The sequence below is a fragment of the Scardinius erythrophthalmus genome (genome assembly GCF_964197995.2).
Source record: "Scardinius erythrophthalmus genome assembly, chromosome: 25".
Lineage (NCBI taxonomy): Eukaryota > Metazoa > Chordata > Actinopteri > Cypriniformes > Leuciscidae > Scardinius > Scardinius erythrophthalmus.
In genome coordinates, this window is record NC_138245.1 from 5,417,330 (window position 1) to 5,434,618 (window position 17,289).

The following is a 17,289-nucleotide window of genomic DNA, read 5'->3' on the forward strand; positions in this document are numbered from 1 at the left end:
GCAAATGGAACGGATGTGTGTCTGTTTCCAGATCTGTCTACAAGTACGGTTGAATTGCACATTAGAGCTTTCTGATCTGTGGTTTCAGATCATAATTTTTTACTAGTAGGATTTTGGATCAACGTAGTATTTTAGATCAGAGAATGTATAGCAATACATTGAGCAAGCTCAGGCCCCAGACATGTGTCAGTCCTGCTCAGACTGCACAACCTGTGTCTGTGTGTGCTCCAGGCATTCCTAGACCGAGACCACGGGCAGAAGGCAAGGTATCCTAATGACAAAGATGAATTGATGATAGTAAGAAGAGGATCTACGACCTCTGGAAGCATCTCTTTCAGTAGCTTAGTCGGTATAGGGTCTAACATACATGTTGTCGATTTAGCTTAGATAATAACGTTAGCTCTATGCTATGCTATTATCTAAGCTAACTAAAAAACACACTACCAACGAGAAATGTTTAATTTCACAATCTATAGCTTCGGTTAAATACTAGTATATGAAACGTATAATTTAAAATACATTAAATACATTAATGACTCGTTATAACGTAGTACAAACGTCTTCTATAATAAAATTATTTTGTATGATTTGTAACCAGGCACTAAAGCGATTACCCATAAAACGGTCTTTGAGCCAATCGGATTGCTTGGGTCCTACGCCCGGACCCAGAGCCATAGAGAGAATCAAGGATTTCTCTTTTGCTATTGGAGCAAATAGGAATACAAAAATTATATTTGCTGTCGTCTCCCTTTCACCGCTTTTAGAGGTTTACTAATGATTTTATTTTTAATCATAAATGAAATGTTAGTTGAAATGGATGTTTTTTTTTTAATACAGTTTGATGGTTAAAGTCTCAATGCTGCAGACGGTAACATTTCTAAAACCAAAAGCCTTTTTAATGTGTATTCCAACCCATTAAATAAAAATCTAAGTTACCCCTAAAACATTTTCAAAAAACAAGCAACATAATAAATAATGCTCAATTACTAAACTATTTCATACATTCTTCTGTAGCACGTGAGCACCAGATATGTCACTGTCTTAATAGATAAATTACAGCATGGTTACATGTGAATTAGAAATGTTATTTACATAGTTAACCACACAATCCACACATATAAGGAATAGGCTACATCTCCCTTTAATTATTATGGGAATCAAAGCTGCTCAAGTCTGCCCAGACCACACCAGGGATGTGCACTTTTAAAATAACACAAAAGCCCCTACAAAATAAAACCATAAAAACTTTAAATACAGAGCTTTATGAGTAGACCAAATCTAAAAACAAATCAATCCATGTTATTAAAACCGATCACCCAAGCTCTTATTTCAACATTTTCATATATTATTCTTTGAGATGAGTAAAATCTTGAAGACACCCTTCATCATAGGCCTCAGTGACTGCTGGTTAGTGTTTTGGAGGAGTGTTAAGCCATGTGCGGAAACTCCCGAAAGATGACAGTGCACGTGGAGACGTCTGCAAAAGGAAACAAGTTAGCATTCTCCAATCATACTGTACTGAGTTCAGAAATATTTATTCAAAAACACCAGTCGAGTCCCTGCTCTGTTTCTATTCACCTGCAGGGAACTAACTGTAATAATATATCTTATCTTATATCATATCATATATATATCATATGATATCATGTATCGTATCATATCATATATATATATCATATCATGTATCGTATATCATATCTTTTGAAAAGTTCCCCATAATAAATAAAGAATCAATAAATGGGTAGTTGACATGAAATGTTGAGCAGTGACAGTAGCGATGTGACAAATTGCCTCTAAAACCACATTTAATTTTATTCAAATTATTATAAATGGAGTTTTATGTCCTTACATTAAATGAGAGACTATATTGAATTTTGGTACTTAACCAGATTGATCCAATCTGGTAAATTAACCAATAATTTATCACACAGCATAACTGTTTAACTCACACTGTTAAAGGTGATTAAACATGGTGAAGAATTAAAAGAAATCATAACCAGTAACAGAATCTAAAATATAAAACTTAGCTTGCACAATACTAATAAATTTAATATTAACAATGAATGCAATATGTAATACATACTGTAACTATCATACTACTATATACATAAACTACCATTTAAAGGTTTGGGGTCAAATTAATACTTGCATTAATGAATGCATTAAATTGAACAAAAGTGACAAAAGATTTCTATAAAAAAAAAAAAAAAGAAAAATCATGGTTTCCAAAAAAATATCAGAAATGTTTCCTGAGCGGCAAACCAGCATATTAAAATTCAGCTTTGATCAGATACATAAATTACACTTTAATATATTTTCAAACAAACAGAAAACAGTTAAGTAGTAATATTTCAAAATATTTTTTTTTTACTGTATTTTTTTTTACTTTAAAAAAACCGACCCCAAACATTTAATAGGTAATGTAAATACATACATATAATATAAATGTGAAACTAAAGTCTTTGTGTTGAATAAAAAAATAAGGAAATTTATCAACTAACCCATGTGTTTTTTTAAAAGCACCAGTGTGATTAGTGTGAAGAGAACATGTGACAAAAACAGATGGTGTTTTTTCAGGAAGAGAGCTCAGTGACCATACTGACGAGCAGCATTTTCAAGATAGATTTATGATGTTCTTGAGTCAGTTGAGTCAGTAGCACACAAGTGTAATCACAGATCCCTTTTAAATGAGATAAGAGACCCATAAAGTGAAAGACCCAAACCCAGTAGTGAACAGTCTGTAACATCACTCACTCGTAAACTCTTGCGCGTTACTCTCAGTGGACTCACGGGTATACTGGGTTCTAAAAGAGGAATAATACCTAGTAAGACAATGTTACCATCACAATATGAATTACAACAAAAACACAGAAAATATGCCTTGCATGGGAAAATTGCATTATGGGTGTCACCAAGAAAAAAAATCCCCACCCCAAGCCTTCGTGAGGAACAGCAAGCTGATGCAGAACGTGTCGTAAGAGAGAAAGAGCGGAGCAGAAATATGAGCTCAAGACTTTGCCTGTTTTATTGTTTGTCAGTGTTTCAAAAGACAAGCTTCTTTTTATAGATTTCTGTCATACAAACAATAACAAACAATTGTACAAACATTACAAGAATGTCTCCAAACACAGAACGTCATCTAACAGTGTGAAAACAGATTGCACCGAATGTTGCAAGAGAAAATGAGATAAAGGTCCGAACGCAAGAACCACAGAGAGAGAGAGAGAAAGAGAGCAAGCAGTTGAAAATAGTTCAAAGGTCAAAGCATATTCACAGCACAGTAGTTACGTACTTTTTCAGCTAAACTTTGTTTAAAACACATCCAGACACAATGACTGAACTGGTCCCTTCTTGGCGAATATCTATTCTATACACTGTCTCTATTTTCAGATGATTAAAACTCAATTTCAGATCATCGAATGTTTTTTTAAAACAAAAACTTAAAATGTACAATTACATTTTCCTTTCTTCAAGCTATTTCCATTGAGATTTCCGATTAATATGCCGGTCTTTTGCACTTGCTTTATAGCCAACCTGTATAAAGGTGAAGTGTGTCATTATTCAATGTTAAAATGTGTTTCTATGTCAGAAACTATAAGTAAATCGTAGGCCGAGTCCCCTTAATAAAGCGTAAAATCAAAACATTGCGTTTGTTTGAGAATCGAACCCGTCCGACATTGAACAGCCAATGGTGTGAATTTGGGGGCGAGACTATTTGTTTGTTGACCAATGGCAGATTTAGAGAATGTTTGAACAGTCTATATTTTTTACACACTTCACCTTTACTTGTAAAAATCCAGTCACGAATGCCAGAGCGTCACGCAGAATCCTATCCCACTACACCCCAAATCAATTTGTTTCATTCACAATACTGAATTTTCATTTTTCTTATTCACAGTGTATTTATTCTTAATCATTAAAATGTCAAAGCTAAAATTGGTCATATTAAACATTACCCTTTCTTTGTGTTTTCTCTTAGTCTTAGTTAGCAAGCTAACAGCTTAGCATAGTGCTAACTGTTTAAGATAAGCTGTTTAAATTAGCTCCGTTTGTAGAGATAGATAGGATTCTGATGGCGTATTCTTAAAACTGGGATCATCTGAACCAAACGTGGTCAAAAAATGGACAACACAGCGCAGATGTCATCTGCAGTCATGCATTTTTACATTATGACAGAATCAGGTGGCTAAAATAAGGAACCATGCTTTCTAACGCAGACAGGCACTTTTGCCTTGGTATGCGAGCGAGTAAACGCATGCAAATGCTGACTGCTTTCACAGACAGACTGCTTCTAGACAAGCATTTCTCATTAAAAAAAAATCACATGACAGTCATTTGGGAGCTTGGCAATACAAGTACAAATATATAAAACAGACGGCTGCGATACGTTTTATAAATAATTTCGAATAGCTGACATATTTTTAAATCTTTAAAGGGGTCAAAACACCCGTTTTGTTAGCATATGAGGGGGTCTGATGTGTTTTTGAAATGCGAAAGACAAAAAAGATCTAGTTAGGCAAACGTAAACGCCCATACATATTTCCATATTCTAGTTATAATTGCACTAATCCTCAGGACGGAATATAAATAAAAAGCACAACAAACAACATTAACATGAGGCAAAATAACATAAAAAGAAAAGAACTCTGTTGTAAAAAACAAAAAATACTGTCGGTAGGAAAAGTGCGCACAGTCATATTTTGCACATAATGACTCAATAACACTCAGAAATGCTGTTTTGAATTACTAATGAACTCTAATTCAGTGAGACAAGGCCGTTAATCCATCAATTTATTATTACATCGCGATTAACGACACGTTTGAATGAAGGCCATTTGTAGCCGTTCATTTCAATATTTTGGGTTAACCACATACATAACGAACACAACGTGTAAACTATAGTTGGTCAGGTGAGGAGGAAGTTGAGGATATCACTCGATCCTTGCTAAAGCTATTCCTGTTACGGGCTACAAACTTAGTATGTAGTCCTCCTCACAGTCTGCCAGCGCTCAAGAGCGCCCCCTAGCATTCGTCAATCGTGAGGCAGATAAACTCCTGAATACACTTTTTGTACTGCTGCTCTGTGGGACTGCTGCTGGGATATTGACCTGGTTGTCCGAAGGGCCCGTCCGCTTCCCGCATCTCTTCGTTCATCCGAGCTAACCGCAATCTAACCGAGACAGAGAGAACAAAAACATGGGTTTCGTGTGCAGTGGCTTCCCAGACAGCAACATAGTGCCGGCCCAGATCTGGTACATGTGGATTCGAGGCGTACCGCATGTGGGCCGGATCTGGGCCGACACTATGTTGCTGTCTGAGTCTCTGGGAGAATCCACAAGAGAAGTGAAGTACTCGACTTACAATGTGACGATGTCTGCATTGGCTGCCTGAACGGCGATACTGAGCGGGTCCTGCCCGTCTCCGTCGACCTCCATCTGAGAGGCTCCTCGCTTCAGGAACAAACACACCTGTCTGTGGACACAAACAAACAACACACAAAGGGTTAAGTAAAACTTCACTGTGTAAATGACTGAGGTGAATCAGTTTTTGGTCAAGATCTTGTATTGACAATGCAAGAGTCCAGCACTCTGCATCCCAAAGACTTTCAATGAATTTAAGCTCCGGACTCAGAGGAGCCGATTCATGTGTGAAAATGATTCTTCATGCTCACAACCATTTTTTCACAATCTGAGCCTGAAGGATCTTGACATTGTCATCCTGGAATATGGTCATGATGTGTCTTTCTACATGGTTGTTAAAGAAATGAAAAGCTACACACTCCATCAATAAGGGTTTGATGAAATGTTGCCAAACATATAACCTGCTAGAAACATCATAATCACTGCAATAATGATCCAATCATAGACTGACAATCATAGCATTTTCATATTTAAATCCAAACAGCGCCTTTTTTGGACAGGCAGTGTATATAGTGTTTAGCACTATATATGGGATGTCTGACCACGACTGACTGGAAAGAAGAAATGAACCGGATAAGATTTCCACATCAAAGAAGGCGGAGCCCCAGAGAAAACCTACCTATTAAATAATCGCCACGGGACCAATGAATATATATACTAATGAGTTTATATCTTGCAATTCAGACATCTTTTCTCAAAATCGCATTCTGACTTTATATCATGCAATTCTCACCCTATATCTCCCAATTGCATGTTATAAAGTCAGAATTGCGAGATATAAACATGCTATTCTGAGAAAAAGTCAGAATTGCCAGTTTATTTCTTCAATTGCGAGTTTCTATTTCACAATTCTGACTTTATAACATACAATTGGGACTTTATATCACGCAATTCTCACTTTCTAACTCGCAATTGCCACTTTATGTCACACAATCGTATGGAAAAAAAGTCAGAATTGTGAGATAAAAAGTCGCAATTACCTTTTTTTTTATTCTGTGGCGGAAACAAGCTTCCATACAGATCACCAGATCTCGTAAACAAAACTTTTATGCAAGGTTGTCACAGTCTTGAGTGATTTCTTACCCCGTGTGACCCAGGCACGTGGCGTGGTGGAGAGGTGCCCGTCCTCGTCCGTCCCTCTGATTGACATCTGCTCCATTCTGCAGCAGGAACTCGCAGGCTATCAGAGAGCCCTATGAGAGGGATGGAGATATCAAACATTAGGAGAAACATTGAGTAAAGTAAACACCGATAACTGACACTATTAGCTGTACAAGGAGTACACACTGAAAAAAAGTTGTAAATAAAACAAAATGACTATTTTAGTCTTTCTACTTCAAACCTTCAGGTTTAATTTAATGTTTTATCTCCGATTTCTCTGTAATAATTTACTAGCAATTTATGAGTGTAAATGGTTTCAAAATAAATCCTACACCAATTTTCTTTTTCAGTATAGAAAGTCTCACCCCTGTGACGGCTTGTATTAATGGACTCTTGCTTTCGTCCTCCTCGTTGACGGAGTTGACATCTGCACCGTGTGCGAGTGCTTCCGCCATGACCGGGAGGTTCCTCGCCCGTGACGCCTTATGAAGCAGCGCGCTCGGGTCAAGCTCCCGCACGTCTTCTGGATCCGACGCTTCCTGCTCGATATCAACCTCTCCGCTGGATTCATCAGAGTCCTCACACTCTGCAATAAAACAGAAAGACATGGAAGATAAAGAAGGAGATACGCACAACAGATAGATATACTAATGTCGGACATCTTCTCACCTTCTTCAGTGACACTGTCCACCACTGAGCCGAAAACGAGTATGTCCGTGCTGCCGTCCGTACTGCCGCCAAGCCCGCTGTCACTGCTGAGACCTGCGGGGCCAACGGGTGCCAAGCGAGGGACACGTTACTCACACCATGACCTTCTCAAACATTCTGTGCTAAACTCCTCACATAGTACATCATATAATTAATCTGAAACAGGCTATGTTACTGAAGCCATTCTCTATGAAAATCAACAGTGTTGGGGGTAACGCATTACACGTAACGCGAGTTACGTACCGGTAATCAGATTACCTTTTAAGTAACTAGTAAAATAACATTACTTTTACATTTATAACAAGTAAAGCAAGTTACTTTGTTTTCCGATTTATTCACGGACACCTCTCCTGTCCGCATATTGAGAGAAATCCGGAGTAAATGCAGAAATCAAGTAGCTAATCACGACTGTTTCCCGAAACCATATTGTCGCAAAGTGGTCGTTCAACCACGTTGTTTCATTACGTCACGCACATGGAGTAATAACTTTTTAATGAATCTGTAGATTGAATTAATGCAAGATGTTTTGATATAAATTACAGACATGGCATCTGAGGACTATTTCTCATTTTTCTCAGTTATTTTGCTTTATTTCCAGATTCAATCATAGCAGAACATGTTCGCACATGCGCACTCTTCAAAAACGGTACTTAAAATCTCTTGACAAACTAAAAGACGTAAATGGCATTTGTATGTATTCTAAATAAAAGACACAGGTTGTGCTGAATGTCAGTTTGCTTATTTGGCTCAAGATAAGGATTTATTGAGTCCACATGTCATGCAAACAAGAAACTCTGCTTCTATTCACAGGTCGAGAGCTGTCGTTCCAAACACACAACTTTGCGATGGTTTCGCGAAACACTGACTCGTTAAATTATGCTGATAACAACAGAACTTGCGAACATAGTTGGCTAATGATGCTTTCGAGAAACGCACAACAGAAAGGCAGCGCAGCTGAAAGGTTTTTTTAAACGGCGCCCTCTACTGTACAAATGTGAATTTGCGTTTACTTCAGTCTGAGACTTATTCATTTCACTTTTGGTGTGAAAGGGACTTTCCATTTGCCAAAAATAGAAGTTTTTTTTTGTTATTAAGAAAAACAAAAGCAATGTAACATTACTTTCCATAAAAAGCAACTAGGTAACACGATAAGCTACTTTTTAGGGAGTAATGCAATGTTGTAAGTATCTTTCCCAAACACTGACAGCAGGAGATATATGCGATAGACATGGTTGTCTCAGGGTCTTTAGAAGGTAAAGTCTCATAAGAAACTTACTGCGAGGCCCTGAGCCCGTGTCAAAGTAAGAGAAGAGTGAATCAAGCTCATCGGGACAAAACAAAGATTCTCTCCGAAACTTGGCGGCTGCTGCAGCTGAAGGTGACAAAAAGAGAAGGACATCATGTCAATTTGAGATGATTGGACATGAGAACTGGACACAACCTTGTCCAACTCAGATGAGTAGAACAAACATGTTCAAAAATGTCCAAGCAATTACCAGCGGAGAGATTGCCTGGCGACATGATCCCGGCGTCGTGCCTGTATTTCCGGCGTGTTTTAGGGGCTCTGATGGAGCTGTTGTGTCTCCTGCACTTCTTCACGCTCCAGTGACGGGATTTCCTGCTCCCCTCCACCAGGGCTTCGGAGCCGCACATCTTCTTCAGAAACTTCCTCTCCACGTATTTCGCTTTGATCCACGCTTCTTTCTCCTGCCTAAATAAAACATCAGAAGCAGAAACGGGAGTCTATTAATGAAACATTCAATATATAAAAATATAATGACATCAAAAGGATTTTTTTTTTATCTAAGTTATGAAAATAACTATAAATATGAAAATTGTTTATATTTGAAAGCCGATAACCGATATATTGGCCGATAAATCTAAATCCACATTTTTATATAATTTCTGAGAGCCTGATTACAAAGTCTCACTATTCAAAAGCCATGTCCTAAGCACACAATTATAATGTTCTCATTATAATTTTATGTAGCCTATATGACAGACTTGTTGCACTTGACTGTATTTTCCTTTTTGAAGTGATTTCAATCATATTTCAATCAATTCAAAACCATCATGTCGAACAGTGTGCATCTGAAGTGTCTCAGCTGAAGGAAATAATCCATTATTTATCGACTTTAATATATCCGCCAATTTGTGTTATCAGGCCGATAACGATAACATTAAAAATTAACATATTTCGGCCGATACCGATATGGTGGCCGATATATCGTGCGTCCCTAATCTAAGTTATAGATTATGGTAATTAATATAATGCAAAGGCAGAGATTTGGCCACACACTGACCTTGAGCTGTTGGGACCGGGCTTCTTGAGTCCTTGTTCCTCACACGCACCTTCATAAATATGGTTGATTACGGAGTTGCCAAGCTCACACATTAGCTAGAGAGAAAACAGTCATAAAGCATTATTCAATCAATAAAAGTCAAAAGTATTATAACCAAAATCATGTAATAAGCATATCTAAAATTGATGTATCTGATGAAATGGAAGCATAGGAAACTATAGTATAGGAAGTATAGGATTTTAGGAAACTATACCGGGTGCAGTGTTGGGGAAAGTTACTTTTGAAAAAGTGGTATTGTTTAAGTCGATCATCGAGGGACAGCAGCAAAGACATTAGTTAATAAAGTAAGATTAAATACATAAAGTATATTTGTGTTATTTAACATTTGATTAATGCGGTTTTTCATAATATTCCGAGTTTGTATTTAACAGTTTTTATTTATTTTGAGGAATAGTGAATCTGTTTTTGTGCTAGTGGGATGAGTAAATGTATGTTCACATTTAGTCTAGAACTACAATACCCATCATGCTCACACACAGCGCACACCACGCCTCTGCACTTTTCCCTCAACATGGGGACAGGAGAGCAGTCAATAAATGGGAAAATAAAGTAACTTGCATTACTTTTTTGAAAAAGTAACTCAGATATTTTATTATGTTAGATTTAAAAGTAATGCGTTACTTTACTCGTTACTTGCAAAAAAAGTAATCTGATTATGTAACTCACGTTACTTGTAATGCGTTACCCCCAACACTGTTTGGGTGAATGTATAAAGAACATGAAGACTATTTTCATGATTAAGCATCCCCCATAACGCTATTAAAAATAATTATTTTTTAGTTGTAATTATCATTATTATCATAATTTTTATTGTTATCATAAAACTGAATTTTATGCAGTTCTTTTGCATGTAAACTTGTTCTTTATTTAAAAAAATAAATTACATAATTTTTTACATTTATTTAAATCAGCCAAAATTAAAGATCATAAAACACATACTACAATGATACATGCATACTTTACAATTTAAATAATAATAATAATCTTTATCTGCATTATAGTAATGAGAATGAAGTTTTGAAAAAGGTAATGAATATTTTTGGGGGAACATGCTTAATATTAGATTATTTTAATATAATTTGTATTATATATTAATGAAAATAAAGTTTCTACATTTTATTTTCTTCATCAAAATATAATGAATTTTTTTTTCTTTGATATCTTTTTGTTTAGGGTGAAATGAGATTCACCCTTTCCGATCTCACTTCATCACTCAGGTCTTACCTTCATAAGCTCTGGCTCCCACGTGTCGAGTGTTAAAGAGCGAACTTTAGAGCAGTGGACACCTAAACTCCTGCAGGCATAGAATAGAGATGATAAAAATTACCCTGTATTCAAGAATCTTCAATATGGAATTATTCTGATTTAGGCACACATACATTTTATACATTCAGTTATATTTTGCCGTGACATAAGTGGATTAAAAATAAAATGTACACTTATACTAGTCAAAGTGGAACAATGACAGGACACATTTGTGTCAGGCTCCAGTAGAAACCCATCAGAATCTGCCAGATCTCCATGTGCAGCCCCTGTTGTGCCTGAGCAAATCAAATCTAATGCCTCTGTGTATCATGAGTGCAGTCTTTGAGGAGGTATGAGAGATTTAATCTGATTATCAGGCTGGCGCCGGTAATCTGCAGAGGAACTGATGAAGCAGAAAAGGTGCTTCACCCTGAGGGAATGACGCAGTGTGTACACGAGAGTCATAGGGATGAGGGCCTGCCTTCACGTAAAGCCATTCTGCTGTTGGGTTCAATCTGTCATGGGTGATGTAGTCGGGATAAACGCACTGACGCAGGTGGCTTTAAGGCCTGTCGATCTTCAGTCAAAACAATATAGACACTGATGGCTTCTCAGATGTTTAGATAGTAAGTGGGCAAATTCAAATCGGAAGTGAGCATCCCTTTGCCCCTCTCACTCTGAAGGGCCCTTGAAGCGGGCACTTTGGAGGAGGCAGGGCACTTGTGAGACAACGTAAACGTTTGGAACACACTTGGCGAAGGAAGCAACGAAAAATAATGTAATTTCCTCATTATTTTCACCTGGAACATTACCAGGACAATGCAGAATGGTTTCCATCACCCCATTAGCTGCTATTACAATTTAAGAATTTAATTTTTGCATATAAATATATATTGTACAGTTAAATTTTTAACATATGCTTTATATATGTGCGTGCATGGTCTAAAATGAACACTCGCCAAGCGGCAAATAAGAGTAAAAATCGGCATTGGCGAGTATATAAAACAGTGTCACACACCAGTTGGCCGGTAAAATTTTTATGAATTATAACAATGCATGAATGGCGCTTGAGACAGTTGACGGGCTAGCGGCAGCGCTTCATTTTAAAGAAAGTTTAAGCTTTGACAAGACGACGCGAAAGGGAGCTCATTTCATTACTCGTGCTCTTTGTGGAAAGTTTTGTGAGTGCGAATCTGAAACAGAGCTCTCCTTTATGTCTTCTTGCAATTGGGTGGACAAATTCACACAAAATTGTCAAAAAAATAGAGAGTAGCCCAGTAAACATAGTCATGTCTTATATTAGATCCGGCATTCGCTCTTAAAGTGACAGCAGCCTAATATTCCTGCAGCTGTCTGTGTTTTTAATGTTATTCAAACAACAACTCACTCTCTGTTCTTGACTGAATAACTTTTGTAACTTTAATAAGGATTAATTAATAAGGATGTTTAATCTTTAGTGTTATTTTACATTTGCGTACTTTATTAAATTTCTGTGCATGTAAACTACTCAGACCTACCTGAAAAACCAGAAAAGCCTAGTTTATTTAATTTATATATTTGTTATATTGTATTTATTTGTGCTTTTGCTTGTAATTTGATTATTGGTTCTTATTTTATTACTGACTGTTTACTTGTCTTTAATAAATGTTTTATATTAGTTCTATACATAATAACTAGAGAATTGTGAATTTTCACTGATATCGAAAATTTTGGTGTCAGTTTTCGGTAAATTTTCTTAAGTCACCGACCATTGGCAGGTGTGGCAAAAAGTTAGTTTTAGGCCCTGTGTGTGTGTGTGTGTGTGTGTGTGTGTGTGTGTGTGTGTGTGTGTGTGCGTTTCCTCTTTAAAACTTGCCTTCTCGTCTTTGGGCACAGCAGGCATTCACATTTACCTAATGTATCTATTACCTATGAAAATTAATTAAACTATATGAAATGCATAACAAACACATTTGTAATACATCACAAATATGTGTAATATAAACAACACAACCTGAATTATTGTTTATACGTTAACTTGACCTCTCCCACCATCTAGCTTTAAAATGAATCACAAGGATTTGCCACCCTGGGTCACATGACCATATATAATAAAATTATATGATAAATTTTAAACATTTAATATGATACATTTATTATGCTAAAAGATTTGAAGGGATTCAGTTGTTCACTTTCATTCGGTACGTTCCTTCAAATGTTTCCCCTTCAAGGGCGCAAAATTGTCATTTGGAATTCGCCCTGTATGTCGGCTGTAAGATGTCTGAACTAACAATGACCTGTTTTATATTGCTTATAACTTATAATTTTATAACATCCAAAAAGGAAGCGAGCTCTCACCTGTGAATGCCAGAGCACTCGATACACAGCAGAATGCCGAGGTTGATGCTGGCCCAGCGCGGGTCGGCCTGGCCACAGTCGCAGCAGATCTCGTTTCCCGGCAGACACTGCACACGCTGTAAGATACTCTCTCCTCTGACTATACGCTCCCGCGGCTCGCTAGCAGAGTCGATACTGCTCGTGGAGGGAGAAGCTGTCCTGTCCAGACGCTGGCAAACAGTTCAAACAGTTTATTACTGATACGTATGTAAAATACAAAACTATGTAAAATGCAATTTATGTAATAGGGTCAATGGCATGACATTCTATTCATACATAAAATGAGGAATTAATTATTTTTGATCATTAATTTGACGGGGAGTGCTTCATTGCTTAATAATAATTTATACAAAGTTGTCCTGTCATGTGGTGCGACCGATGTACAAAAAGATGTCAAGAAATGACATCACAGAGAGAAAACCCTCATGACTGTGTCTCAAGGACAGTAAGCCTCTTATAATAATTAGATATATTTATGACAAGGCAAGGTTAGTTCAGATCGTATAATGCCATGTGGTGAAACTCCCCCAAATGTAATATTATATAAATTAATTATTTATAATACTTGTCTGAATATCTATCTTCAAAATATATTTTAAAACTTTTTGGAAAGTATTTAAGACGTGTACACCCACGTATTTTTAGGGGCATAAGTGTTTCACTGCTAACTAATTTTCAACAGACCTTTGTTCTGTCATATGGTGCAACTAACAGAAAGAAAATCATAAAACAGGAAATGACATCACAGAAAGGACCTATGAAGATCCTCATAACTGTATGTCAAGGTAAATAATTAGATTTTTTTATGAAAAGGCTAAATTAATACAGATTATAAAATGCCGCAATTCCCATCCAAATCTAATGATATTTATCAATTATTCATTTATGATTATGTAAAAAAATATATTTTTAGGAAAATAATTAAGACGTACGCTTTTGGCTAGGTTGGGGGGCATAAGTGCTTCACTGCTTATTAATATTTGAAATTATTAATATATTTTGTCCTGTCATGGTGCGAAAAAACAACCACCATAAAACAGGAAATGACTTCACATCTGATAATTTGACCTTTTTATAAAAAAACAAATTAGTTTTCGATTGTAAAAGACTGTTCTGATTTAATAATTTATGATATTTACCTTGAAATATATTTGAAAACTTTTTGAAAATTAATGATTATGATGTGTACATGGAAGTGTATTATGGGGTGATGTCACATAGGCGACATGTAGTCTTTCTCGTTATGTCTTTTCCACAACTGCTAGCCAAAGAATCATACAATATACTGTCAAACTCATAACATGAAAAATTATATAAAAAATTCACAGACAACATATGTTCACATTCATGGCAAAATTCAAACGGGACCAGAAAATAATTATTTTCTCCCATTCACTTGCATTGACGATTTTTCAACCTAGAGGTCCAGTGGGGTTTTACGGATGGGCGGGACTTACCAGCTCTATTCCAAACTTTGATCTGAACTTTGAAATGACTTTTCACCAGTTTTACAGTTCATACTGATGTTAAATGCCATGCATAGTGTGACACAATGACACATTATAAACAGCTTTTCAGAGCAGTTGTTAGTAAGACTGACCTCTATGTAATAGTTTTCAGAAATCTCTCTGTAGGCAGAAGCAATGCTGGCCTGAACCGCCTGAATCCAAGCTTGACGGAGCTTCTCCGATTCAGCCTGCAGCATACAGCTCCTGATGGGGGTTGATTCGCATATTAGATACCGTACACACCCAAATACACACACACACACACACACACACACACACACACGACACAGTACTCACTTTGTAGGTGACACCACTTCAAAACAGAACCTTCTCTCAATGTCCTCACATGGTTTCACAGAGCAAAGCCGCAGGTCCTCCACAACCACAGTCAAAACGTCCTGCGACACACAGCAGATTGCAATGTCAGGTCACAATAGTCATTTGTAGCACTTGAAAGCAGTAAAAGTATCTGTAAAGTAAACATCTGAATCCTACACTCTACACTTAAGTGGGGTTCTACATAGAAGCCTAGCATTCTTGACTCAAAAAGGTTCTATATAAGGAGAAATGTCTTAAATGATTGCACAATACTTTAATGTTTTTTATAAGTGATAAATTATGAGCTGTTTCATAAAATTTTATCAACAACAACAAAAAAAAAATCCAGAAAATTAACCCCTACAAAGTTCTAATATACGAAGCACCTGACAGAGATCTTTATGGCTCCATATGGGGCTCAATATAGGTTATAGAAGAATGTAGCAAAGTTGAACCACTTACTTTTAGTCTCTTCTGATACACTAGTTGACTGTTCTGTATCGAAAACCATCGCCTGGTACGAGAGGAAAACACATTATCAGATTTTCTCCAAAAAATGCATGGAAAGTCAAACATTTAGAGCCTGTTCTTACCTGTTCCATGTCTTGAAAGCATTGCTCGCCCTCTTGAACAGGTATCCCTCCATCACGACACCATTGGGAGCATCCATGTTGAATTCCGCTTTGGAGTCATCGTAAGCAAAATCCTGTCACGCAAAACAGAGCAGCTCTACGTGATTCAGGCAGATCAGTAGCACACACAGAAACTAGACCTTGTCAGTCAGTACCGAGGACCCTTATTGTTCTGTTAAGTCTTCTGCGAGACAGACAAAAGACAAAACTTAATCCCTATCAGTCAAAACATAATCCCCATGACCATAGCAGCCATATCTAATCCCTCTGATTTCAATCAATAATGACCGGCAGCCTCTTAATGGCTTTTCTGACTTTGAGGTATTGCTCAATCTATAAACCAACTGTGTTGCTATATTGAGATGTTAGCGATGTTTTCTAAAATGCTCAATGAATGATTCTCCTCCAACATCATTGACACTGACCTTCCAATGGATGTTTCAAGTTTTGTGCTCCGACCACACACACACACACGTTTGTTTCACTATATTAGTAAGGACATTGCATAGATTTCCATTGATTTTCTATCAGGCTAATGGGCTGAACCAACCCCTACCCCACACCTAACGATTACAGAAACACGTGTAAAAGACAAGAACTACATAATTATATAATAACATGTCAATTTCAATTTCAACTGATATTTATATGCATTTTATGTAAGTAGTCTGTTATACAAAGATATCATACTGATTCACATTACAAACTCTCAGAATTTCATCTTATTTGTTTTGGACAAATAAATAACAAATTGGGTCTCTGAATATTTTTTTTTTCCCTCCTTAGTATGAGCTCCATTTTCTCCTATATCATAGTATATATGAGCTATACAAGCCTGATGTATCAAATATAATACTCAAACTCAAACATATATGCAAACCTTTATAAAATATTTTTTTTAAATGTTTCGTCTAAGGTCCAATAAATTGTTCAATTTCATAATATCAGCCTGTTATTTCATGTCAAGCTTTACAGGATTAATATAGTACTATACGAGTGTTTTAAAGGTTATACTTCAAATGCAACACTCAGTTTTATAGTATAGTTATAGTCCCTGCTTCATCTCTCTATCCACTAAGGCATCCTTGACCTGAAAAAGGTCGAAGACATCTGTATTCTGTACTAAAAAAAAATGTAGGCTACCGACATTACATAATAATAATAATAAGTAAAATGCTAAATAAACACTAACTACAAAATACATGACATATACTGATTACTCAAGAAAATATTAAAGTTAAATACAGTAATAAAATGAGTATACAGTACGTGTAACAAATAATATCTCAACAGTTTATATTGGCAAAGTACAAATCATTTATTCTAACTCACCAGGGCATACTTCAACCTCCCGAATATCTTCATCTTTAAAAAATGTTTATCCAGAAGCATCAGTAATAATTGAGCAGCAAGCAATTTTCCCTAAGAACTCAGTCTTGTCTCAGCCAGTGAAGTCATCTCACGTCAAAGTCAAAGGCACGCGCTTCATTGCCCTCGTGCGACGCGCGAATGCCAGCGGCGAGCCTGCGCATCAGCCATCTATCGCTCAATATGCACGATTAGCATACAGCTGTCGATTTATGTGCCCTGCTCTTCGCTTTGCCCCCTGACCTCAGTC

General features: G+C 36.7%; 1 protein-coding gene across 1 annotated transcript in view; it reads right to left on the minus strand.

The window, feature by feature from the left end:
• Positions 1–872: 872 nt before the first annotated feature.
• The window catches only part of acap3b (ArfGAP with coiled-coil, ankyrin repeat and PH domains 3b), a 90,381-nt gene continuing 73,964 nt past the window's right edge, over positions 873–17,289 (minus strand). Inside the window, exons 11-26 of the mRNA XM_081358380.1 lie at positions 15,633–15,745; positions 15,502–15,553; positions 15,019–15,119; positions 14,814–14,925; positions 13,175–13,383; positions 10,817–10,886; positions 9,533–9,627; positions 8,726–8,940; positions 8,506–8,601; positions 7,191–7,283; positions 6,887–7,107; positions 6,504–6,613; positions 5,362–5,472; positions 5,109–5,170; positions 2,755–2,804; positions 873–1,477 (exon numbers count right to left, since the gene is read on the minus strand). Coding sequence (XP_081214506.1) covers positions 1,409–1,477; positions 2,755–2,804; positions 5,109–5,170; positions 5,362–5,472; positions 6,504–6,613; positions 6,887–7,107; positions 7,191–7,283; positions 8,506–8,601; positions 8,726–8,940; positions 9,533–9,627; positions 10,817–10,886; positions 13,175–13,383; positions 14,814–14,925; positions 15,019–15,119; positions 15,502–15,553; positions 15,633–15,745 — 1,779 coding nt within the window. The 3' untranslated portion in view covers positions 873–1,408. The remainder of the gene's footprint in view (positions 1,478–2,754; positions 2,805–5,108; positions 5,171–5,361; positions 5,473–6,503; positions 6,614–6,886; positions 7,108–7,190; positions 7,284–8,505; positions 8,602–8,725; positions 8,941–9,532; positions 9,628–10,816; positions 10,887–13,174; positions 13,384–14,813; positions 14,926–15,018; positions 15,120–15,501; positions 15,554–15,632; positions 15,746–17,289) is intronic.